Genomic DNA, 26,831 nt, shown 5'->3' on the forward strand with positions numbered 1-26,831 from the left:
TTTACATGTAAGCAAACGCTGTGGCTGTTCTGGTCGGATTTGCAATGTGAGAGAAAGCAGAGCTCATTTCGATTTCCAAGACTTACATCTCGGATAGAATTAACAGCAGGCCGGAGTGGGTGCAGGAGATTCATCTTTGCCTTTTAGGATTGGAATAAATGACCATTTATTCACATTTTTGGGGGCAATTATTTCCATGCCGGGATTGTCTGAGACGTGTCAAATAGCTGATGAGAACACCGGAGGAAGCTTAACTTGTAAACACAGATGGAAAAAAAAAATGACACAGAGACAAGAAACCCGTATGAGATCAACCTGTAGCAGCTTCCCAAAGCAGGGCTGCCTTCTTTTCTTTCATGCGTCTCCACATTTCAAGCAACACTTGAGAATTTAATGTGATTTTAGCACTTTGCTACTATGTGTTCAAGCAGTTAAACCCATGTCACTTTCAAGAATAGAGAGCAACTCTGTAAAGAGGCTTTTTGGTAACTTGGCAGCGGCAGACAAGCCCAGCACCCCCGGACAACACGCTGTGTTTGTGCGGCCCTGCAGAGTGGTCATTGTCTGGGTATGGATATTGTGGCTTTCCAGAGAGTAGCTTATTGCAATGTGCAGATGAAAACAAGACCCAAGTAGGTGAGCAGTCCCATCTCCAAGAAGGCACATAAGCAAATTAAGTGTGACCAAAAGCTTTAATTTGAAAGGCAGAAGGATTAGGCTGTTTGATGAGCAGATTTAAGGGCGCAGGCAAGGGGAACAAAAAGAAACACTTCTGGCCAAGCGTAATAATCTTTGAAAATGTTCTTTAAACCCATCTCCCTGTGACGTGTATTTTCACTGCACTTCAACCCAACATCTTCCATCCCTGAGATTAAGGGCTTTTATCATGTATCCTCTCTCTCCCATGATTGCTGCTTGATATTTTTGCTTTTGACGTCTTCTTCCATTCGCCTTTTTTCCCCCCTTCTTTTTTCTCAAAGTGGACTTTAATAGGTTTAGGAAATGTTACATCTTAGTGCACTTACAGATGAGTGTATCAGCCCCTCTACAAGACACTCCCTCTCTTAAACAAAGTTGTCTGATTTAATCCCTGAAGATTTCCTTCCGGTGTGTTGCATAAAGCCCACCTCTGCGAATGCTTCCTGGCTGTTTTTTTTTTTTTGTGCCTGATTTCGTAATTTTTCATTCCCCAATATTTTTTTGCAGACTTTTCACACGCCAAGCCTGGGAGACGAGGAGTTTGAGATTCCTCCGATCACGCCCCCACCTGAGACGGAGCCCGGCCTGGGCCTGTCGGAAGTGGACTCGTCATTCCCGGGGATGCCAGAGCCCCCAGCTCCACACAGAGGACCCCTGATACCTCAGTTCCCCCCACAGAGCCTGGATCTTCCCTCCATTACCATCTCACGCAATATGATGGACCAAGATGGGGTATCTGTCAACAACGGCCATCCTGTGGTAAGCACTGCTTTGCAAATGTATCCCTACTCAGTCAGGGAGCTCATTGATTTCCTGCTGGTCAGCTCGCAAATTCACAGTATGAGTATCTGCCTTGACCACAAACCAAATGAACATAAATTATCCCCTTTCTTAGTATCTTGTCAGGAGTCAGCATGCATATTATTTGGCATAAATATTACAAGCCCGTTCATGAGATCCAGATGAGTTAGAAAACTACCAGAAACCTTATATACTAGTCATTAAAGTATTCCCCAGGGGATCCGCAGTATACTCATTTATCAACATGTCACACACTTGTAACAATCACAGTGAAATATACACAGTAATACTGCTAACCTACCGAATATTGAAAGTGGTGGGGGAAAAAAAGCAGAAGCATTCACTTTTGCACAGTTTTGACAATTCCACAGTGATAAAATTGGCTTTTTCAGTTTGTCTCAAAGTCACAAGATTTGAAATGATTTGGGTGTGTGTGGTACAAAGATTGTTTTTACCAAGTATAAATGGATGAGCTTTACCTAAAGTTTTCACGATGTTGGGGCTTAAATGTCACGAGTAAGCAATTGTGTGACCGGAGGATGATTAAAAATTGGATAAAAGCAAAAAAGGAGGCTGTCAGATTGTTAAAAACAGTAGTAAATGGAACTTAATGGCTCAGAACTTACTGCACATTGTGACATTCTGCATATGTGATCAGAACTGGTATTGTAACCAGAATACGAAATAAAGCAAATAGTGCAAAAGTATTTCTGCTCCTACAAAATTACAAGTGGTTACTATTCCCTGCAAAATAATTAGAATGCAATTGCTTAGAAATTTTGAAAGCATCACTATCCATCATATGGACCCCTGCGAGTTTAGATCTCTGGCATAGAGCCACCCAGTGTCTTCAATAAACAAGATCTTGGATTTGGTTTTTTTTTAGCAATCTGGCATCAGGGAGCTCTTTTATTTAGATAAGATGAGTATGTCTGGGAACAACTTTGAATTGATTGTTCGACGGAAACTGTTTTTGATCAGATTCTGATTCCTTCCATATGTGCTCTGCACGGTTTCCGTCTTGACTAAGGGGTCCTGATGGTTATAATGAAATGTAAAATGGTTTGAAAAAGCTCATTTACCTCTTACCCTCGGGGAGGTGCGCAGTCGAAATAACTTTTCCAATGGGTCATTGTTCTTAACCATTAAAACTAGATAACTCATTCAATGTCTTTGGGTGTGAGGCGGCCTCAGGCAAATATGGTTAACAAATGAACCATCGCGATTCGGTGAATTCATCAAGTGTCACCATGTTCCATTTTTAGGTTTTGCTCCTGATATGGTACATTGAGAATGTGAGAAAGTTGTGATTTAGCTACGCATGCTACTGGAGACCCCTTGGTTTTGGCCCTTAAATTAGTCCTTTTCCTGAACCATAATATCACCTTCACAGTTTTGGTGTACCTCCTGTTGTCAGTGCATCTGGCACAGCAGCTGGCCTTGTTTACCACGCAGGAGGTATATGATCACATTGAGTAAATGTCATGATATTATGTTACTTACTGGGAAGACTTGGGGATGAAAAAAAGACAAGAAAAAGGAGTAGGCAGCCGGAGCGTGGATGATCCCCTCTTTCTTTAAGGTGAACAGATGTGAATAGATCACAGGTGTTAGAGTACAAAGCGCATTCATTCCCAGAAGGACAGTGAAAATGGGACCCAAAAGTGCCACACTTTCACATGCTCATATTTAATTCATGTTGCCTCCAGTAGCCTTTTTTTTTTGTCCTGTAAATGCTGATCTGAGCTTCAGCACAGTGTCACAGTAGGTCTTCAAAAACCTCACATTGTATAGGCTTGCTTGGACTTTAGGATCATCTCCGCCACCCACTGCAGTGGGCCGCTGACAAACATATTTTTCTCTCTCTGTCCTCCTCTCAAAACACGCCCAGTCAAACATGGAACACTAGAGTGAAATAATCACTTCCTTTATGCTGATACTGTTATGTGGAAGATTGCTGTCTCGGGGTGGAAAGGCATTTTCAAATGCCACAATCATAGAAGCACTGAAGAGGAAAAATGGAAATGTCAGTGGCTGACTAGTTGTCTTACAGACCTATTACAAAAAAAAATGGACGATTCATTTAGGGGAGGAGAAATGAAAGGACAAAGACATGAGTGAAAAGATGATGATACTGATGCTGCATTTGCTCTGCTATCCACAAATCACATTGCATTGAGGAGAGGTGCTATTATCATTATAACCGTGTGAATAAATGAAATGTGTTTGAGGCACCCCCCCCAACCCTCCGCCTCTTCTAACACATTTGTTGAATCACACCGATCTAACAGATATTTATTTACATTCCATATGGGAAAGGAGCTGTAAAAATTTTTACAGCTCTTTTTCCTGCCTCCCTGCTTCTGGCGTGTAAAATAATTGCAGCTTTTAAAATATCTCCGCTGCATACAGTAAGTGAGCCCCCAGAAGGCTTTTTGCCTAAAGAATTTTCATTTCATGGTCAGTTAAGCTTTCTGCATCTGGAAGAAACGGAAACCCTGACACAATTACATTCCTGACTGTTCTCACGACTTGCTGGAGGATTAGATTTGATTCTCAAACATTATTCCTCTTTAACACCATTTGCATGGCTCATGTCTCTGATTGTGCAGAGAGACTATTAAAAACTGAGGGGAGAATGTGGGTTTCTGCTCCTCGCCTCGTGGCATTGTCGTCGGCACACTACTCACCCGTTATCAGTCATCGCACATTGTACGGCGGGTGGGGGTAATGTGGGAGGGGGTGGGAGGTGGGGGTGTCTCATGGTGGCCCTTCATTTTTCCCGTAAATGGGATTGATCCCCAAAAGTCTTGCAACAATACTGATATAAATTCTATTCATCTCTGTTTTTTTTGTTTTTTTTTATCTTTGCTTTGAGAAAAGGGAACTTTTAAATGAGATAAGTAACAGCGCCGTTTGTGGTGCGTCTCTATATACAGAGACAATGATTTACGAAGGGACTAAGAGGGGTGTTTTGTCATTTTGTCAGCACACTGATAAAGGAATGACAACCTTATATACATGATTACATTCTGTGTTATTTGTTATGGCTGCAGGGGCAAACAAATAAACCGTGCACTATTGCAATTACATTTTTCATCAAGCCACCGTGCTCATATTTCCCAAACACTCCTCTTGGGTTTTTTTTCTTCTCTCCTCCTCTGTGCTAGCTTGCTGCTGGAGAATACTTAGTGTGTGTGTGTAAAAGCCGGTCTCTTATCAGAACTTAATGAGAAACCCAACCAGTGAATATACCTGGGCTATTTTCAAAAGCTTCTTCCATGTCATTGCATTGCCAAGTGTGCTGCTAATTCCTCCTCCCCTTAATGTTCAGCGTATGTCTCGCAAATTGGCCACAGATGCTGGGGCTTCTACAAAGAGAAATACATTTTCTCAGCTGCAATGTGCCTGGCAAGCCCTGAATCTGAAGTCATTATTTATTTAATCTGCTCTCCTAACAAGCTTCTGACTCTCATTTTTGTCTCCCAGCATGTGTCCTCCTGATTTGTGATTGAGTCTCAATAGTGCCAAATAGTACTGGAGTTAGGGCTGCCAGTATTGCTTTATTCACAATTTCTTCTCGATTTTTCTCCCTGCTGCACAGCGAGGGTCTCTGGGTTCTATTTCAAAAAACACCTGGTGCCTTCAGCACATTTTCACTTTCTTCCTGACGCGTGTAAGCATGTACCGAAATGGGTTCTGTGTCCTCTGCTGATTGGATTCCCAACCTACAGGAGTCAACTGGTTGCATTAAATGTTAAAATCAATATTTAGGATATAGAAGCCATGCTTTCTGGTCACTTTTACATCGCTTTGCAGCGGAGCATTAGAGCCGTATGTTTTTCATCACCAAACTAGCTGCTTCACATGTCATTAGCTTTACGGTGGCGGAGACATGCTAATATCCAACAGCGCAGGATGAAAGGGAGAGCTTGAAAAAAGCTATTTGTAGTTTGCTGTTCACATGATTTGATATGCCCGTGGTACTGTGTAGATTGCCAGTGAGTATAATACCTTCAGGTCTGACTGGTCAAAAACCACTATATCCTGAATCAAATGGAAAATGTGAGCACTGTTGCAGAAAGCATGTTTTTTCTACACTTCCCTCTTATCTCCCTTCCAAGCCAAGAAGCACTGACATGAGTTGTACATCAATTTAAGAGAGTGGATTCCCCCCCCACCCCCCTCTCCCCCTCGCTCTGTTTCTCTCTTTCTCTCTTTTTTTTTTCCTTTTCTCCCTCAACAGACAGCCATTGTGACATATTGGGTCAGTCAGAAATGAAAGATATTCATGCAGGCATGCAATACTTGTAATGAAGTCTCAGCTTGACCTTCTGCATGATTGATTCTGTAATTTACTGTTCTCAGGCAGCTCTTGAGTCGAAATGATGTCATGTTGGACAAGTTTTAAATACCCATAATGCATTGGGAGGAACGGCAGAGAGGGGGTATGGGTCAGCGGCTGTACCAGACCGAGGGGAGGGAACCTATTGGCCTCGGAGTCTGAAGAAGGGGGAGGGAAGGAGGGAGGATCATTGGGGGGGTTGAGGGAGAGAGATTTGTTTTTAAGTGGGGGTTAGAGGTTGGTCAGATAGATGGAGTGAGTTTGCACACCACTGAGAGAGAAAGAGAGCGAAGTGTGTTTGACTGAGACCGTGCAGCAGAAAGAAAAACTATTTATCTTCGTGCTATTATAGCCTTTACCGGCATTCAGAATTCCATTTTTCTCATTTGGCTTAAGCACAGACTTTCAGCAGGTTGCTGAAAATGGAAGGGGAAAAAAAATAAAAATAAAATGATGTCGCCGTTTAGAAGCTGAGTAAAGGAATATGTGCAGAGCGCTGATAAACTATCTTTAATAGGACTGACCTTTCATGCTGGCGAAAGTTACTGGGGGATTCATCCTTATAATTACCATATAGATGATTTTACCCCTCTCCTGCCATGGAACATTTCCAAGAGCTCTGGCATTGATTGAATGGAAATTGAACTTGTTAACATTCTTTTCAGCCTGTTACAGCTCAGGTGCCACTGTTCATAAATTCTTACCCCAAATTCTGATTTCCAATATCTTTAAGAACAGACTGGAGCTTGTTTTTGTCTCTCAACATCAGTGTTTAGATTTGTATCACTTTGCCCATGTTGCATGTTTTGAGCCTCGCTGCTGTGTTTATTGGCCCGTGTTTATTGTGGACAGGGTTTCACACGTTGTCAATAGTTTTTTTTTGTCATCTGCTAGTTTTCAGAAAGCTTTATGTGACTCTGCACAGGGTGTTTGCTGTGTTAAGAGTGGTTCAAGCCAATGAGATTATACACAAAACAAGTTATTTCTTCTTCTTCTTGCAATGTATTGTCCCTCGCTTTTGCTACAGGAAATGTTACAAACATCATTTACATTCAAAAAGGCTTTTATTGATTAAGTAGTGCCAGTTGGTTTTTCCAGTGTTTGACATGAAAACACAAACACCTCAACGCAGCATGAATAAGGAGGGCACATCTGGCCACTGTGTGCTGGAGATAAAGACTTATTTGCAGATTTACGATGACTATCAAAATATGTGCTTAGATGTCTGCTGTGACTGCCGACAATGCCACAATCAAAATGCAAATGAGAAGGCAGAGAGACATAAATAAACATCCCTCAGATTCATATTCACAATCAAGACAACTGTTATTTTCGACGGTTTCTAGGACTAGTTTGTCAGTACCTTATGTGTTATGTTTTCAGTTGGATCAGACGTGTTAACGGAGCAGCGAGTTTCGTTGACGTTACTCCCGCTGTTCTTTTGTACGTAGCACAAGGTGCTAATAGCTAAATGGCTGGTGCTCTGCTTGCTGCTGCAATATGTATTAAGTAAGACATCGGTCAGGAAGTTGAATGTGCGATAATTAAGTGCGGAGCTGCAGCCATTTGTGGAATTTCTTGAGTGGGTAAAATGTATACTCCACGAAAGCTGTTTTAAAGAAATCACCATATTCCAAACAAATGGCAGAATGGGCCATTGCTCTAAGTCAAAACTGCACCATAAGGATTGGGTAAAAGTGTTATTATACAGATGGCCAGGACTAATGAGCTCACTGTGCACATCTTTTGATGTTCACAGCGAGCAAAGAGCAAACGGCGAGCGACTGTGTTCTCAGTAATGAAGATGACAATAGCAATGACTACACGGTGAGCTGGAAATATGTAAATCGCAGTCATTTGGTCACAGGCTTGTTTATTGCGGCTTTTTATTTGCCACATTTCCATATTTGAAGAATCATAACAATATGTCTCCAATTTCTTTTCCCCTCTTAACTTTCGCCTTTTTTTTTTCCTTCTGCCAAAAGCTGCTGGCACATGTAAATATAAATCTGCTGTCACTTCATAGATTGTATTTATGATAAGCAGCAGACATGGCATATGAGAAAGAAATGGATTGTAGATCCAATATGTTTCTGTCTGAAATGGTGTTACAATATTGTTTTTGAAGACGGGCATTCATAAGGTTCTTTCAATAAAACCAGGTGCGTGGGTTTATGATGTGTTGATGTTGGGGAGAGATTGAGTTTGTGCTGCTGCTGAATACCAGATGGATGTACCCAGGGAGAACAAATCACCTTTTTCTGTTGTGTTCACGTACCCCCCTCCCCTGCACCATGTCAGCTCCACTGGCTCTCTGATCAGTCTCCTCTCTGGAGAGCCGGCAGGCCCCGTAATTTCATCCTCACCTCAATCAATGCAAACATGTTGCCGACAACCTTCTTTAAGACTCTTTCAAGAACCGAACATTCTGCCAGGAAAAAGTGTGAGACTTTAAAAGTGTTATTGCATTATACCTCAGATAGTAGGAGGCAGTGGATCTGTTCAAAGCTCATAAGCCTCACGCCTTCAACTGGTTGATTTATGGAGTTGATTGCACAGAACTACTTTTTTTTACTTCCTTTTTGACGTGCAAACATGATTTATGAAAGGTGCCTCTTTCACAGAGTTATGACCTTAAATAAAGCATGTAGGCTTGTGGCTACTTCAGACTAAACTGACATGTAGGTGCTTGCATACAAATGCAGACTTTTATATTGTGGCATTTGAAGTTATGTACTACAGTCCGCTGTTCCCCTGCAGGGACTGGGAAGTGTAAGGCACCGGCACATATTTCCATACAATGGAGTTTTAAAATGATTCAACCAAGCTGTGTAGCCATTTATTACTTTTCTATTAAACGAGTCCTTTCAGAGTCCAGATAATTTATCATGGCTTATAATAGAGACATTTGAAGACCCAGCACATCATGACATGTGATATGCTATGAAACAATCACAGAGAATCCTGTGACCAGATTTCCACTCTGTCAAGTGATACAGGTACAGGAGTTCGACTTGCGGCGTGACACCTGTGCAATGAGACTTTCAAAGGCTGGTTGAAACCAGAGGAAAGTCCACGAGTTGAATCAATAATGTGGAAAGTGAATGAAATGACATTCTGACAACAGGCATTTCCTTTTCTTTATAGAATGTTGGACCTGGCCACCTACGTCAGTACCCACCCAACCCAGCAATGGTGATGAAGTCTATCATTAGCATGAACAGCCCCAACGGCATGATGCCACGAAACCAGCTGACCACCATCAACCAGTCCCAGCTCAACGCTCAGCTGAGCCTAAACATGACAGGACCCAACATCACCCACACTGCCCCGTCGCCACCCGCCAGCAAGTCCGCCACACCGTCGCCCTCCAGCTCCATTAACGAAGACGACCAGGACGACGGTAACAGGGTGAGTACAGAGTCAGGAATAATTTCGACCACCAGTGTAAAAGAAAATGGGAGAGAAACTGGTTAAAGATATTTAGGTATTTGTTGCGATCTTTATCACAATTCCGCCCTCGATTTTAGGTGATTGGCGAGAAGCGACCAGCTCCCATTGACCCAACAAAGAAACCCAAGACTCCAAAAAAGAAGAAGAAGAAGGATCCAAACGAGCCCCAGAAGCCAGTGTCAGCGTATGCTCTGTTCTTCAGAGACACTCAGGCTGCTATCAAGGGTCAGAATCCCAATGCCACCTTTGGAGAAGTGTCAAAAATTGTGGCTTCCATGTGGGACGGCCTTGGGGAGGAACAGAAACAGGTACGACGAACATCTGACTAATCGTAACTATCATACATTGTGGTTAAAAGCTCTGAGATCTTAGAGTTGGATTCAGACAATAAAACAAATAGTATACACAGTATGTTACTTGTTTTCTTTCATTGTATATTGGTTTAAATGTTTCCTACAAAGCTTTACTTGTACACACACATAATCTTTGTGTCTTTGTCATCACAGGTTTATAAAAGCAAAACAGAAGCTGCCAAGAAAGAATATTTGAAAGCTCTAGCCGCATACCGTGCTAGCCTGGTTTCCAAGGTGAGAATCCACTTCTTCCTTTCACTGGGACAGACTCTAAATATAACAGTAGAGTGATTATATTATGCACTGTGAAATGGTACAGTTTGTGATGACAGAAGTAACTGTGCACCCAGAGTCGAAAGATGTCGCATTGCTCAAGGATGAAAAGCATGAATTTTGAAGTTTTTTTGTATTTTGAATCTATTCAGGCTGCAGCAGAGTCAGCGGAGGCCCAGACCATCCGCTCAGTCCAGCAGACCTTGGCCTCCACCACTCTGTCCCCCGGCATGGTGCTGCCCTCACCCCTTAACCAACACCCCTCGATGCCATCAGCCTCCCAGGCCCTTCAACAGGCGCTGCCCCGGGCTATCGCCCCAAAGCCCCTGCAGATGAGACTAGGGGGCAGCCAGATCGTAACCTCGGTCACAGTTTCCCACCAGAACATGTCCTCTGGGATGCCGCCGCAGATGCTTGGCCAGATGGGCGCTGGAGGGCCCATGGTGGCAGGCGCCCAGTCCACGGCGGTGTCTCAGATGAGTCCGCCCATGCAACCGGTGCAGCAGCATGCAATGCAGCAGCTTCAGCAGCAACAGCAGCAGCAGCAGCAGATGCAGCAGCACCTCCAGCACCATCAAATGCAGCAGCAGCAGATGCATCACCAGCAGATCCAGCAGCAGATGCAGCATCAGCATTTTCAGCACCACCTCCAGCAACAGCTGCAGCAACACCACATGCAGCAGCAGCAGCAGCAGCAACAGCAACAACAACAACAGCAGCAGCAGCAGCAGCAGCAACAGCAGCAAATGCAGCTGCAGCACATGCAGTTGCAACATCAGCTGCACCAGCAGCAGATTCAACATCTCCAGCAACAGCAGCAGCAGCAGCAACAACAACAGCAGCAGCAGCAGCAGCAGCACCAGGCGCAGTGTTCTCCTCCGCAGCACTCCCCCGGTACGCCCCACTCAGTGGGAGGCACTGCATCACTCGGCAGCCCTCAGCCAGCTCCCCAGCAGCAACCACACCCCTCCCAAATCCAGGCCCACGCCCAGGTCCTGTCCCAGGTCAGCATTTACTGAGCCAAATGGAAATCCTATCTCAAAGAACAGGAAAAGAATAAAAGCATCATTCCATGTTGCTTTTCTAAGTTGCACTTAAGAAGTGTGTACGATTTAGAATGTTATACAAAGAACTTGTCCATTGTTATAGACAGATATGCACATGCGTGTACAGGGGATAAACGTGTTCGCTGTTTTTTTTTTTTTTTTTCCTCTTTGAAATAGGCTGAGTTGTGACAGAAGCCTGTTTAAGAGTGAGCACCCAGTGATTGTTTATTTGTTTGTGAGGTCTATCAGTTGTCAATTTTTACTGACTGGACAAACAATACATTGAAAGACAAGTGTCTTTCACTGTTTTATTTAACAATAAAGCTTTATTTATGAGGCCAGAGTTGTCAGTTCAGTGCAGCTGAAGGACATTTCCAGTGCATATTTGGGGGGTGGGGGGGAATGATTTTTTTGTTTTTATCAGCTCCTTCCTGGGCCGAGTGACTCACAGGATCCTGCGCTGGAAACCAGTAAACCCACACATCGCTCTTTGTTCCCACACTGGCCAGTATAGAGCAGACTTTCTTTAACTCCGAACCGTTTCTGTAACCGTTGGAACATCACACGCTGGAGGCTCACCCCCCCCCCCCCCCGTGACACTGGACCACGTTTCAATCCATGACACATATTGCAGACAATGTCTCCTGAACAATGAGCGGCAAGTGAACATAAAAACAAACACACACACACACACACACAAAAAAAAAGGTTTTGGGCTGAAGATCTGTGGAAGAACGGACCGAGACCGAGACTGCCATAAATCATTCATGCCACACATCATGACCACGTCATCAAACTGTAGCTGTAATCTGCTGTACATGTTTTGTAGAGTGGGAAGAGACGAGACCTCCTTTATCCGGTAATTTACCCTCCAGATGATTTGTCCAAAAGCGTGTAACTGGCGACCCACCTCTTAACCCACCGCCCCCTCCAAAAAAAAAAAAAAAAAAAAAAATGCTTCTTTAATCTATTTGTTTTTACTTCAGATGTTTAACAATTAAATTATGGTTTTATTTTGTGTAACAAAGGGGATATTTTATGGTAAACACAAATTTCCGGATCAAAGCAGATGGTTTGGGGATTGATGTATTTTTACTCTGCTCCTTGATACTGTCGCTGTTTAAAGAAAAGAATTGAGCAGAGCCGGTTTGTTGCACTGCCAAAGCCAACTAAAAAGGCATCGGAGGTATTTTTGCCAGCTGTACAGAAGTCCCTGGGGAAAACAAAACAAAAAAAAAAACACAGAAAATGATGTACATTTTTCATATCACCTGTTGTAAAGTTTTAATATGTGAGGCTTTAATTAAAACATTGTTAAACGACCTGTGGATTGCTAAATCACATAGTGCATTTCTGCTCTTTTATACTTTTTTATGAGTTCCAATAGCGGCGATTCGTTTTGTTTGTATTTTTGCTTACAAACCGACTGCGTTTGAAAACTGTCCATAGAATAAAAATGCATATGGAGTTCTTTTTGAAAAGCTTGTTTTCCAGCTCACAATAGGAGAAGTAATTTAATGTGGGGAGTGTTTCCGCTCAGCCGTGAAGATGAATCCAGAGACATTCCATCACTAATATGATAGTAGCCATAATTTTGTATGAAGTATTATATATTTCTTTGTGTCTCTGTTGAAAAATTAAACTATCAATCACAAATATTTATTTGAAGGAATCGGTTTCTTTATTAAAGTTATAACCGCCGTCATTTCTATGAGGTATTTCTTCTCATCTCCTTGTTGAAAAAAAAAAAATTACTTGCTTCTTTAAAAGATATTACCGGTAAAGGATAGATTTGTATGTTTTTTATGGAGTTATTCTATAAGGGAGAAAAGGGGATACATTGCAGGATTATTTTGGCATTCATGTTGACGTTATTATAGTTTGTGCTGTTTCTCGGTGATTTGAATGGACGTCCATTGTAACTGTGTGTTAAGAAGAAAAGGAGAAGAAGAAAAAAAGCGTGTTGATACTGGACAAGGTCAGCATGTAACTGGTACTTGTCTCAATAACAGTCCCCTTCTCACACACCAGTGCACTGGATTCTGCCTCTTTCTTACTCCCTTCAAAATCACTTCATTTCCAAGACATCCCCAGGGGTTTGCTGAGCTCCCTTGAATAATATGGTGAGCGGGGGAGGGAAGGCAGGCAAACAATAATTATCATATCTTCACAATGGGCTGTGAATCCACTGGCCCAGAGAGGCCCCCTCCTCTCTCTCTCTCTCTCTCTCTCTCTCTCTCTCTCTCTCTCTCTGTCTCCCTCTCTTTCTCCAATGGGCTTCCTAACGCGGGTTAATGTTAGTTACAAATTAGGAGGGAGGAATTTGCTTCTCTGCTTTTGTGATAGTGCCCTGATAGAATTTTCAGAATCCTGGTTTGTTTTCAATTAGCTGGTTTTTAGGAAAGCATTTGTAATTTGGAGACGAGAGGCCTGCTTCCACCACCACCACCACCATGGCCAATACTGCTGCCGCCGAGCTCGCCACCACTGCTTCTCGCTGCTTTTCCGCAGCGATTGGCTCCTCGGCTCTGCATGGAAAAGATGCCCATTTCTCTGCCGTGATTAATTGCAGCATCTGTCCTGTCAGAAGCCTCGAGTGAAGAGGTCTGCATGAGGAAAAGGAGAAAAAAAACTGCAAATAAGCATTGGCAACAGTCTTAAAGTGCTTATGATGAAATGAAAATTAAAAACAGCAAGTGCCGTGCATGACCTGAATCTCAATACAGGGGCTGGTGGTGGTGGTGGTGGAGGAGGAGGAGGGGAAGAAGAGGAGAATGTGAGAGCGGGTGTCCATGGATACCGAACCCATGCTTTAAAAACACACAGTAATGAGGCTCTGGGAAATGGCTGTTATTATTCTGAACAGATTCACAGCAGAGCCCATTAATAATGCATGGAGCTCCTTGTTATTCCATAACCCCTCAGTACTGCGGTCACTGTGTGTACAAATATCTCACAGCCAGGGTTGGAGTTATGGGACTGTGCAATAAAAAGGTTACAGATATTTTCAAAACACTGTTATACACATACACACACATAATTTACAAGAATAATACACTGCTGCTTCTCTATATTGGAGTTTGGTTTAATTTGAATAGGTGAATAAATAAATTTCACCTGCAGTGGACTGTTGTTGCTGTTCTTTCTCATACTGCCATGTGATTATAGGAGCATGAATAAATCCATATGTTTCTCTTTGCTCCCACCCTGACGCTGATGAAACACGTGAAGGGCACATTGACATTAGTATGTCATTTGAGTAATGCAATCACGAGGTGACCTAATTGTCTCCCTCTTCTTCTTCGTCTAGTTCCCCCTGCTGAGGTCAGTTACTCGGCACAGTGCCGATGATGACTAAGGAGTCAGATGTGGAAGCTGAGGGATTTGGTATTTTTAATGACTTATTTTGGCCCTCTTTTGTTGTTTTCCCGTTGGATGCACACATACAATGCGAACTCGACAAAAGCCCCGCTGACCCTGACCATCTGACCGTCAGACCCACGCTGCGGACACTCACAACAGTCTGCCACTCTCATCTGACAACCCTAAATTTGGCCTCCCTGTGGAAAAAAAAGTAGCCTGTTTAATATAAAAATATATATAAAATAAAAAAAGATTCAAGTGAATCGTACAACTCATTTCGATTTAATTCACATGTATACTGTCAAGAAATGGTTCAATCTGATAGTGAAGGCAAAGTAACAAACTAAAACTAAAACTGCAAGAGTAAACCATTCGTTGATCTGGTAAGATGATGATATACATGTCAAATAAAAGGAAATTTCAGAGTGAAACCAAACTACCGAACATGAGCCATGAGCTACTTGTTTACAGATTCCAAACAAAATAAATTAAATAGTAATAATCAATGCTGGTAAGATGGCTATAAACAAATGCCTAAGCAAAATAAGGAGTTATTTAATGAGTTGGTAGTATGAGACACAAGCATGTGGCGTGAACCTGGGGGTCCTGTGAGGGAGGCAAACATGTGCAGTATTGGTGGATCTCAGGAAAAGCAATAATAATAAAGTTCTCCATGTTGAATGTCTCACTTCTCAGTGTCATACTCATTTTGCCTAAATTATCCTAATGCTACTTGGCAATGGTTGTTGGTAACACCACACCTGTCAGTAAGTCGACCCCCTGCTAATCACAGGCGTCCCTGAAGTGCAGCCAACTGTGGTTTGCAGGGATTGGTTGAGAGAGGTAAGGGGCGGGATCTGAACTCAGATTCTGACTCGAGTTTTGTTGCATCAAACTATTAAAGCTTTGCTGAACAAGTGTTTGGTGATTATGGTTGTAATCACAGTACCATACAATTAAAAATAACCTGAGATAAGATTATAATTTAAGTTCAAGTACATCGATCTCACTCAGTTTGAATGTATTTGGCTCCCGCTATCACTCACCCAATAGAAAATGATGAAACAATCAAAGCAATACTGCTACACTATAATTTACAGTGTCCTGTGGAGGTAAAATGCTGAATCGCATTCACATTCCTTGTTTACGTCAAGCTCTTTATTTGTACACAAATGCTTCAACAACAGTTTTTAATCCTTGGATAGCTTCATTTACCTTTGTCTCAAAGGCCCCAGCAGGATAATATTGTTTCTCTTTTGTGGCTATGTGCATCGTCATCCCTTCTGACTCAGTAGAGGATGCAGTCACACATTTCGTCCTTCCCAAGGTTGTAGCACACAAACTTGCCAAAGTCACAGAGAATGTAGGAGGCTTTAGCTTGGTTTACAAGAAGACAAACAGTTGGCAAAAAATAATGTGTGATTACATTGAAGGAATTCTTGACCTCGTGTTGATGAGCTTCACTGAGGGAACTATTGACCCCTGAGATGAATGGTGAACTTTGTTTTGGGGTGGGGGGTGGGGGGTTGGGGGTTGGGGGGGGGGCGGCTCTTGGCTGCTCTGTTAAGCTGACTGGACTGTTGACATCCCTGACCAATGGTAACGTTTGTTTAGAGAACTTTTGACCCGCCAGACTAACGGAGCGCCGCAGACGATGCCTCCGAGCAAAGTTAATAGCATATTCCGAGAGACGACCATAAATATCGAGCTCGGCCCGCACAACCTTCCCAATGGTCTTTGGGGTGTTAATTCTCTTATTTATCACTGACTATGTCAGCTAATTTACCACTTTGTTTGAACAGTAAAATGCAGATCAGACTGCTCATTATGGATAATTATCTGGCTAAAATCTTAAACGATTGCATTTGCACTCTTTTGTCCCCCCCCACCCCCCTTTAGTCTTCCATGACTGCATGCTTGCACAAGCAGCATGCATGTGTACACACATTTTTCCATCCGTGGATTTCTGCACAATGATGTTGCCTTGGAGACGGAGTGAATCAGCCATTAGGCTTACCCCTCCACACACCCCCACCTACATCCCCTCTGTTCCCTTGCTGTTGTTGAATTCTGTTAAGGTAAAGCTGATCTGCCAGTCTTTTGACCTCCGTCAGCCAATGCACTATTGCACCGCATCAGCATGCTTTGCTAATAATATAGCAATTTGGGTGTAATAACGGCGCTGATATATTGTCTGCCTTCAGCTAAGTATACCTAATTAATAGGAAGGGGGGGGGGGGGCTGACTTAAATCAGAACCTGCTCTTCAGTCTAAGTTAAAATGTAAATATTTGCAGGTTTTCTCATTTATTCTTTCATTGATGTGACAAAAGCTCAACATGGTGTGCAAAAAGACGAATCAAACAACACAAAACAGTCGCTGGCTTTTTCAGTCACTATGGTTTCGGGTGAAGGCACAAAAGGTGGTTCGATGAAAAAATGTGCATATGTGAGAGTGTGTGTGAGAGAGAGAGAGGGAGAGAGAGAGAGAGAGAGAGAGAGAGAGAGAGAGAGAGAGAGAGAGAGAGAGAGAGAGAGAGAGAGAGAGAGAGAGAGAGAGAGAGAGAGAGAGAGAGAGAGAGAGAGAGAGACAGAGAGACAGAGAGACAGAGAGAGAGAGAAGGGGATATGGCAGTCGTTAAAAGGATCAGAGAAGGGAAAAACATGTATAACTTTTGGATCCCCATATTGTGTCATAGATCAATAGTGAACCCAGTGCACAGAGGAAGGGCAGACAGGAAGGACAAGTGTGCAGCGACGAAGATGAGAAAGGTGAAAATCTAAATTAAAACAGGTAGAGACGGAACAGGTACGACACAAAGACTCGACAAAGGCGACACGAGACAAAACAATCTTTTTTTCCTCCCCGGATTTTCCCCCAAAATTTCTGTCCACATGTCACTATGAACACGGCTCAACACAATGTAGTACATATGCCAGGCCTTTCGCTGGCGCTGTCACTCACCAAATACACCAACAATGCAGAATATGACACACAGAAAAAGAGAAGAAGACACAGAGGTTGTTCCTGCGCCTCTTTGTACTCGAGAGGCGGGGTTGTGAACGACGCATGTATGTGACATTACGCACCAGTCGTCTCTGCCCTCTCGGGACAAAGTTGTGGCAACAAAAAAAAAAGGAGTTGACTAAACAACCAGTGTGCCCAAAGTGGATTATGTCAACAACAACAGAAGATTAATACGGCAGATGAGATATTTAAATATTGCGGGCTTGTAGAGAGTGACGATAGTCACTACCAATCAGCAGACAGCTGCGTTATCGCTCCTCCTTATTGGACCCGTTCTGTAGTGCTGGGTACCCCAACGGAAGAGTGACAACAATTGTAACCCTTGGGTATCGTTTCGGTACCATCTGTAACTTTTGCCGTGGGGAAGCATAAAAGCCTGCTTTGTCCCGCCATTCTGTGCGGTGGGACCGAGGATAATATTCATGACTTAGACCATTGCTTCTCAGTCCGGGTTCAGGCAGCTTACATGCTCTGAAGTTGTCAAAATTAGATTCACATATATGACGCTACTTACAAACTGCAAAAAACTGCTGCCTTGTTTTTAGTTATTATGGTAATGTTGGTCATAGTCAGCATGTGGCAATGAAATGTTTTGCCGAGTCAGCGATTGAAAAAGGGATCTACAGCCATTCTTGGAGGCAATCTGAGGAGTGTCCAGGGAAATAAAGTTGTGAAAGACCAATCTAGGCTAGGTGCTTATAATAATACCTCATAACCACAATCTTCATTGTGTAGGTATTGGGATCGCTGTATGTTTGCATTGCTGATGTCATAAATCACATACATATATTCCTCAATAAATCAAATAAAATTTAAGGGCATGAAAAACTAAAAAAATTCATAACCCTAACAGACCCCTCAATACCAAGCTCAGTCATGAGCTTTTTTCCCCCTTTGTAAGGTTTTGGGAGTTCAGATATTGTTGAATTGGGTTGGTGGGGTTTTTCCTGTCCACATCCAATATTTGTCTTTTCAGTCAGGTTTCCAAATGAGAGTTTTCATAGCGATGTGCAACTGCATTAAAATATACTGAAGTGTATGTTGCTTGAGAGCGAGAGCAGATAAGCAACCCACTATTATCCAGCTGTCAGCCTCATAAAGGTCACAGAAACATCCACAGCACAAAGAAAAACAGTTTGTTGGAAGCAGTTGTCACCATAACAATAACACCAGACAACATATGAGTGAGGGGCTGGTCTGTTTCCCATTATCATGGTGGTCATTTCAGTATGGTGTTGTGCACTGTCAGTGTTTTGTAGACCAAATCCATCTGGAACATTTAGTCTCTGTTGGGTTATACAGTTGCTTAAAAAAAAAAAAAAAAAAGAGTAGAGAGAAATAAAAAAAGAGCACTCAGCAAGCTGTCAGTGATTTGAGAGAGCTTTCTTTATTGTGACAGATCATCATGCCCCAGAGGTTGACAGATGTCCCTGCATTGCGTGGAAAGGATAGCAGTTTCTTTTTATTTGGACTTTGTTTGCTTTAAGAATGTCACAAAAAACCTAAAAAAAAAAAAAAAAACAACTCTGTCTGTTCTCCCCCTGTTGCCACTTTCCGATTTATTTCATCAGTGTTTTATAGGCTTTGTGTTCAGCAGAGGATCCCAACTCTGAAATTGCCTTTTATTGCAACTTACTTAGCCTGTTAATATAGACTATTACAGAGCCAACATGTTTCTATGGCAACAAAACTGATAAAGTGTACCAGGAGACTAGAGTGATAGATTACATGTGCACGCCGTGTCACATCCAATTAACTCAAACTGACTGTACACCACATTATGCCACGACTTTGCAGGAAAATCAATAAATATGGACGGTACCCAACGAGGTTCCCCCCCTCTGTTTCTCTTTCTTTCATCCCTCACGATGGCAGCGAAGCCAAGACAGATCATGCCACTAGGATGTCCCTGCTGCTACAAGAGGCAGGTGCTGTGTAGACACCATTCAAAACTTGGCCTATTCAGTCCAACTCCTCTAACGCTCCATTCATGCATAGCAAAACACCATCTGCTCCTGTTTTGCCCGGAGCAATCACAGCTGACCAAAAAAAAAAAAAAAAAAAAAGAAGAAGGAAAAAAAAAAATCCATGATAACAGCTGTTGCCAAACAAAAGCCAAACAAAAGGGGGGTAGGAAAAGGTTAGAGACAAGTTCGACACCAAATATTACTCATTGGAGAGGGCGAAGGAAAACATTTACTCTTGGTAATAGTCGGAGAGACAGGAGGCTATCCGGCAGGCACACAGAAAGGGTTAAGAGTGAGGCTGTGGAGGCTGAGGGCCTGGCAGTCTTGCAACAGTACAGGATCAGGTGATAATAGATTCAAGCTGAGGATGATTCTTTTACACAGTGAATTCTCAGGGTGCAGGAGCAGAGGCAAATGAGCCACAGACCCTGCTCGCAGTGTATGAAGCTATCTGAGGCAGAAGTACACACAGGACATTCAGCTCCTGCACACTGCTGCGGCTCTTCATACCATTTATACCTGCTGGCACTGACAGCCTAAGAGAACGTAACTACTAGTTGCTGCCATGATGAAAAGGCTTCATCATTAGTATTACAAATAACTAGAATAATTAAAAGAAATTGTGTTAAAATCCCTCATGTACCTCTGTATGTGTTCTCGCTATACAGTGAACAAAAATATAAGCCCAACACTTTTGCTTGAGCTCCCATTTTCCATAAGCTTAACTCAAAGATCCAAGATGTTTTTCGGTGTGCATAAAAGGCAAATTCCTCTCAAATACTGTTCACAAATTTGTCTGAATCTGTGTTAGTGAGCACTTCTCCTTTGCTGAGATAATCCCTCCACCTCAGAATTATTGCACAGGTGTGTGCTTGGCTGGCCATAACAAAAGGACACTATACAATATGCAGTTTTATCACACAGGCAAAATGCCACAGATGTCGCAACTCGTGCAATAGTCATGCTGATTGCAGGAATGTCCACCAGAGCTTTTCCCTGTGCATTTGAATGTTCACTTCTCAACCATAAGCTGTTTCCGAAGGCCATTCAGAGAATTTGGCAGTGCATCCAACCGGCCTCACAACCGCAGAGCAGGTGTAACCACACCAGCCCAGGACCTCCACGACCACCATGTTCACCTCCATGATGGTCTGAGACCAGCCACCCGGACAGCTGCTGCAACAATTGGTTTGCATAACCAAAGAATTTCTGCACAAACTGTCAGAAACCGTCTCAGGGAAGCTCATCAAGATGCTCGTCGTCCTCATTGGCGTCTCGGTGTGACTGCAGTGTGTCGTCGTAACCGACTCAGGTGGGTAGATGTTCACATTAGATTGCGTCTGGCACTTTGGAGAGGTGAGCGCTTCACGGACGAAACCCGGTTTTCCTTGTACAGGATAACAGACAGTGTGTGTGGCGTCATGTGGGAAGGGCTTTTTGCTGATGTCCACGTTGTGAATGGAGTAGCCCAAGGTGGCGATGGGGTTATGGTATGGGCAAGAGTGTTCTGGACAACGAGCACATCCTATTGATGTGACAAGATCCTGAAGCTCATTGTTGAGCTTTTCGTCCACGACCATCACCTCATGTTGCAGCATGATGATGCTCATGAAAAATGCAAAACGTGTGTAAGGTGTAAACGTGTAAAAAGGGTATAGTTTATATTTCATGTTTGACAAAAGTTAATATTTTCAGTTCAGTGTATAAAATACAGTCACACAGCTTTATAGCATTATATAAGTATTCATTTTTTTGCCTTTGCAGTACAGAAAAGTCCACTGTGATGTCGGTAAGTGCAGTCCTTTTCTAACACTTTGTTACAGGTGTATTATTCATGAAGTAGGTCTTATTGTAATACACATTAAGATAACATTGCATCTTAACTGTATGTTGTAGCAATGGTGGATGTTCCTCATTCAGTACGAAAAGGCAGGACATATAATCTTACATAAAAAATTTACAAACACAACTATTTGAAAGGGAGTAATTGGAGATTAATGTTTCATGGGAGGAGAAATGCACATACATTTTGTTTTAATACAGAAATGTTATGTGTGGCATAAAAAGTACCTAGTGCATTATGTAATAGGGTATCACTACTCATTTACTGCTGCATGAATCAGGTTTCATTGTAAAAAACAAAACAAAACAAAATAAAAAACAAAAAAAACCAACTGAATGTTGTCTGTGTATTTATCCCATAAAAAGCGTGCATCTAATTGCATTATATCAACTTATCAAGAAAATCACAAATATAAATACACTAACAATAACTTTTTATGTGGTGTTCAATTGAGAAAATACACTTGTTTTTACCTTTTATGTAGAAAATACATTTTACATTTTATAATAGGAACCTGATAAATCTTTATTCCAGATTTGATTAAAACAAAGATAAGATTGTCGCTCAACCAAATCTTGCAGCGTCAGTCTTTACTAGTGCATGAAGCACTCAAATAATAATCACATAATTAAAGAAAAATATATTAGTGATTCACATTTAATTGGAATAAGGTTGTGAGAAAACTACTTTTTGTACTGCATAATAGGTGTATCATTACCCAATTATTTCTACTACTACTGAATCAGTTCTACTGTTGTACATTTCAACATGCAATTACAACCAAACTGAATGCTTTAGAGTTTCTATTGTATCAAAAGTAGTTATTCAGTGCATCTAGCAAGCTCATTTCAGAAAGATTAGTCAGAAAAATAATGATTCACAAACATGACTCCTAATGTGATAATCATACAACGTTAAACAGATGTATAGAAATAAATAAGCTTAATAAAAAAGAGGATTCGTTTTGAAATTGAGAAATGTATCATTCTAATATAACCTTGAATAATTACAAGTATTTTGTTTAATATTATGCTTTCCGTGTACTATCACTAATTCATTACTGTATAAGTCAGGTTTGACAGCTTTGAACTTGTAGCTAATTCAGTTGGGACAGATTATACAGAAAATCCCAAATAATATTTCTCAAACATGAACACTTTAATGGTAATAATATTTAATTGGGGGGGTTAATTAACAGGCTAAAGGGATATTAAATAATGCTTCAGTGAATGTTGTAGCTTCTGTCCATTTATGGATCCACTCCTGCATTGTGTTGTGATTGGCACTGGTTCCTTGACCCTTTGAGGCCCGGCTTGATCTAATGTATGGCCGGCTGACCTGGGGGAGGGGCCGTGAGCCGAGGTGAAAGACTGAACAGCTTGCATGCCTCCAGACCTCAGCTGCTCGTGCAGAGGGGGAGCTGTAAAACCACCGTTTGAACCTCATGGAAGTGTCACGGTGGCCGTATACAAAATCTGACAGGAGCCGCGAATGCACCTGATACACAAAGCCGCCGTTATACAGAGAGGAGGTCTGGAGAGAAAGCAAAAGTTAAAGTGGAGGGAGAAGAAGAAGAGGAGGAGAAGGAGGAGGAGGAGGGAGACATCAGTAAATGATGATGAGCTTATCCCGTGGTCCCCATGGGGATAATTAAGTTTTATCTTATCGTACCTTATGCTGACTACAGACAGACCTGAATCTAATTGCATTTGCACAATATTCATAACATAGAAATAATTACTTAAGCGTACAGTACCATATGTTTGGATGTGTTTTCTGAAGCCTCGACACAAGCAAATTTATACAGAAAGGCTCCGGACAAGTGTGGGAAAAGCAGCAGAATCTGTGATGTAATTTACAACCTGCCAGATGCTGAGAAACCTGAGGAAGGAGGAGAACAATAAATTCTGGAGGTGATTTGCAAATGTTGTTTTTTTTTTAACCAATTTGACTATGAAACATGCAAATGTCTGGGCTGAGCTCTGTTGCCGGGAGAGATGCCATAGGTGGAGCTTGTATCTATAAACAGGAGCTCCTGTGGCAGTTGATCAGTGGATTTGCCTAACAAATAACTCCCCGACACGTTTCCAGTCAGCCGCGCACGAAGGCCTCTTTCCTTGCAACGCCATCTCAAGCAACCTTGAGTGAAAACACAGAATGAAAATTTGAAAGGAAAAAAAAAAAAAAGTGATGCCGGGGGAAAGAGTGGACAGCTACTCTTTAAAGGAAGATCACATCCTGAGCTATGAACACTCCCATGCAGCTCAGCATGGCTGCTGTGGATGCCTGGACAGTGTACAGTGGACCGGCGAGGCAGAGACAGGACAGAAGACAGGCTCCAGCCCCACGCCATTAGAGCTTATTTGTCTGCCAAACTGATTCCCGTCCCTGTAGTTTTATCAGTTTAATGCACAGGCAGCATTCATTATTTCTTTGCCGGGAGGGTCAGCCTCTCTTCAGCAGAACAAGTGTGGGTTGTGTTTCTGTCAAATCGGCAGAGAGGTGGGAGGGGGTGGCAGGAGAGAGAAGGGGGGGGGGGTGTTGGTGCTTGACCCGCAAAGCCATTCAGCTCTCAGAGTGATCCATTGTTTGGGTCTTCTCTTTGTTCGGTGCCTGCAGAGAGAGAAGGGGCCAGCTAAAGGGGAGGGAAGGAGCAGCGATGGGGTCTCGCCGGGTGCCAGGGGTCTCTACTCACCCTCAACACGCTATCACCTACAGCTCTTTCAGTCCTCAAAGGCCCAATGTTTATACCGAGTACCGGTGTTGTGGAACACTTGCTTCGGATGCTTCAGACTCGCACTGCAGGTGATCATTGTTACAGCTCAAACATCCAAACACTGTCTCCGGTGGAGTAGAAACATATAGATCAAACTATATGCGTTTATTATGTCTTTTGTTTGATGTAGACTTTGAGATAACCTCGGCTGAGAACTTGAGAAATTGAGAGGCTCTCGACTCAGGAAGCAGACACACACACTTAAAGTCACTTTCTTTGCATCACGTAGTAGACGGTGGCAAAGTTCAGAGACGTAGGCCATTTCCTAAATGCAACCATCAGTCAGTACGTTTGGAACTATATATATATATAAACATTTCATACATTATAATCATGCATTTATTTGATGGGATTTGTTTTTCTGTGCGTCCACACGCACGTGTTGTACTGTGTGTGTGTGTGTGTGTGTGTGTGTGTGTGTGTGTGTGTGTGTGTGTGTGTGTGTATGTGTGTCTATAGTAGAATATTAGAGTTTAGGGAGACAGCATGGAGACAATATAAGGGAAAGTGTATAAGTAGAAAGTATAAGCAAGAGAGATAGTAAATAAGGAGAAGAAGATGAGGATGTGGAGATAATGGATTAAAATAGTAGGGACTGAAAGAAAAACGATATTGCAGAGAATAGTTTTTTAATCTTTGGTTTCAATTTGTATCCCTTTTCTCCTTCTTTGGTCTCTAATCAATCAGCAAATTGACAAATCCAAAGATAAAATCAAGTTACACAAAGGCCTCAGTAGTAGTTGCCAAGGAGGCATTTAGATGAATAATGTGTACAAAGGACATTATTGCATCACAGTACCGTACTGAAATGTGCTCTTTGGATTTTTCAAAGAATTTTATTCACACTATTAGTTAAAGATTATGTTTCTATATTCAGCAAAATAGATGATTATCAGTCGTTGTGGCTGTGAGGGCTGTGTTTAGTTTTCCAAATAAATCTATCCTAATTTATCTTTGATTAAAAGCAACAGGTTACAAATAGCCCCATGCTAGTCTCAGCTTTGAAAATGCTCTGCTTCCAGCCTTATCTCGGCTGTGTCACTGTCAGGCGTGGGTGTGGAGCCAATTATGCTTGCTAAAGGAGCCCTGTTTCCTCGCATGAAGCCTTTCAGTTTTTTAGCGTTCAAAGACAATGTGTGTCTTGGGTTTATTTATTATAGACATATTGTAATAAATGTTCAGACCAATGGCCATACAACAAATGCAGAAATGCGAAAGGTGAATAATCGATACTCTAAATTATGACGTGAAACTGAAAGCAAACAAAGTTAACTCAATTCATGCCCTCATTTCGACCAGTTACAACCCCACACATTATTCTAATTATTGCCTAACATGAGGAAGTAAGCTGAGATGTTGACTGTACTCGTTTGAAAGTGCTCCAAACCTCTATAAATCAACATGGTAATGTATGTTTCAAGTCCTGTTTAAATAACATTTTCAAGTAACACATCAACGGTGCTCAGAGCCAAAGAAAATGCATATTTTTGTCTCTTTGGAGATGGAGGAAGCTGCAACTTTACTGAATCGCTGCTACTTTGCATATGTGCCACGGCTGTAGCAAATACTTTTTCGGCTCATGCACAAGTAGATATTCAACGACGGCCTCCAGAGGGTCATGACTCCCAGTCCATGTGTTTGTGTACTCGCCATTGTTAATGGTTATAGTGTATTGTTCTCTGCGAGCATGTGTGTGTTTTTTCAGTAGAATTAAAAACAGAAAACAGCACGCACTGGTGGTCCACCAAGAAAAGTACATCATTTTCAGCGTTCCTGCCATTTCAGTACAAACTGTAATTTTCAAAGCATCAATGTACAACGTCCATGAAACAAAGTTTTCACTCGATACCTTATCATATAATAGGTAATATATTGCTCACCGTAACTGATGGATCTGCTTGATTATCTGTCGCAGAAGCTAAGCTAACAAGTTAGCCGACATAAATTAATGTGTTAATATATGTTTAAGTCAACTTTTGTATTTATTTATCAGAATCCACTTCATAAATCAGTCATTTTGTCAGTATGTTTTTCAAAGACAGAAATACAGGCAAAGTTCAAACAAGAGAGGAGAATTTAGCAAGGAGTAATCCTAATTATTACTGTTGTTTTGTGAAGCATTTCTCACCATCAGTGCTAATAAAACTGAGTTTTTAACTGATTTGCTGTTTTCTGTGGAAGTGCCTTTGTTTGAAGGGCACACTCAGTTATGCCGCTCTTAGCAGGAACAGTACAAGTGAAAATAAAAGCACACAAGAAAATGGAGGGGAAAAAATGTTCTAAACTAAATGTTTTATGGATTAGCAACCCTTCCATGAAACCCAAGGTCAGTGTTTGTATTACTGCAGGTTAACATTGAATAGTAGGTCTTCTGTGACATTGCCATTATATCATTTTACACTCTTTCATGGCTGTGCTGAATCCGTTGGTCTAAAGATATTGCCAGATATTACTAACACATCTTAAACAAGAGTCAAGCCTTCCTTGGTTGGGATTGAAAAGTAGAACAGAGAAACACAGGCGAGATAGTAAGACTCACAAACATTACAGATTCAGTCTCATGGCTCTCTCATGTAGCTGCGAACTGTGATCGTAACCAGCTGGTAACTTCGCAGTGTTCACACGGTGATAACGAACTGGCAACATGGAGCATATCAGTTCTGTTGGTGCATTGTTGCAATGATCGTTGGTATTTTCTTTGTGAGTATGCGCCGTGTTTCTGTAACTAACTCACTGGCTTTGGTTCCTTGCACGTCTTCTTACTGACACAGCACATCGACACTTTAGTGAAAAAGCCTTTTACTCAGGCAGAGGAGGGTTAAATGAAAGTGGGAGATGCGACACGGTTGATAAGTGATGATGGCTTAATTTTCTTCAGGCTCCGA

General features: G+C 42.1%; 1 protein-coding gene across 1 annotated transcript in view; it reads left to right on the forward strand.

The window, feature by feature from the left end:
- Nucleotides 1-11,087, forward strand: part of tox3 (TOX high mobility group box family member 3) — a 42,034-nt gene extending 30,947 nt beyond the window's left edge. The window contains exons 3-7 of the mRNA XM_080515021.1: nucleotides 1,207-1,458; nucleotides 8,993-9,256; nucleotides 9,376-9,606; nucleotides 9,805-9,885; nucleotides 10,077-11,087. Coding sequence (XP_080371147.1) covers nucleotides 1,207-1,458; nucleotides 8,993-9,256; nucleotides 9,376-9,606; nucleotides 9,805-9,885; nucleotides 10,077-10,943 — 1,695 coding nt within the window. The 3' untranslated portion in view covers nucleotides 10,944-11,087. The remainder of the gene's footprint in view (nucleotides 1-1,206; nucleotides 1,459-8,992; nucleotides 9,257-9,375; nucleotides 9,607-9,804; nucleotides 9,886-10,076) is intronic.
- Nucleotides 11,088-26,831: the final 15,744 nt, after the last annotated feature.

The sequence above is a fragment of the Blennius ocellaris genome (genome assembly GCF_963422515.1).
Source record: "Blennius ocellaris genome assembly, chromosome: 1".
Lineage (NCBI taxonomy): Eukaryota > Metazoa > Chordata > Actinopteri > Blenniiformes > Blenniidae > Blennius > Blennius ocellaris.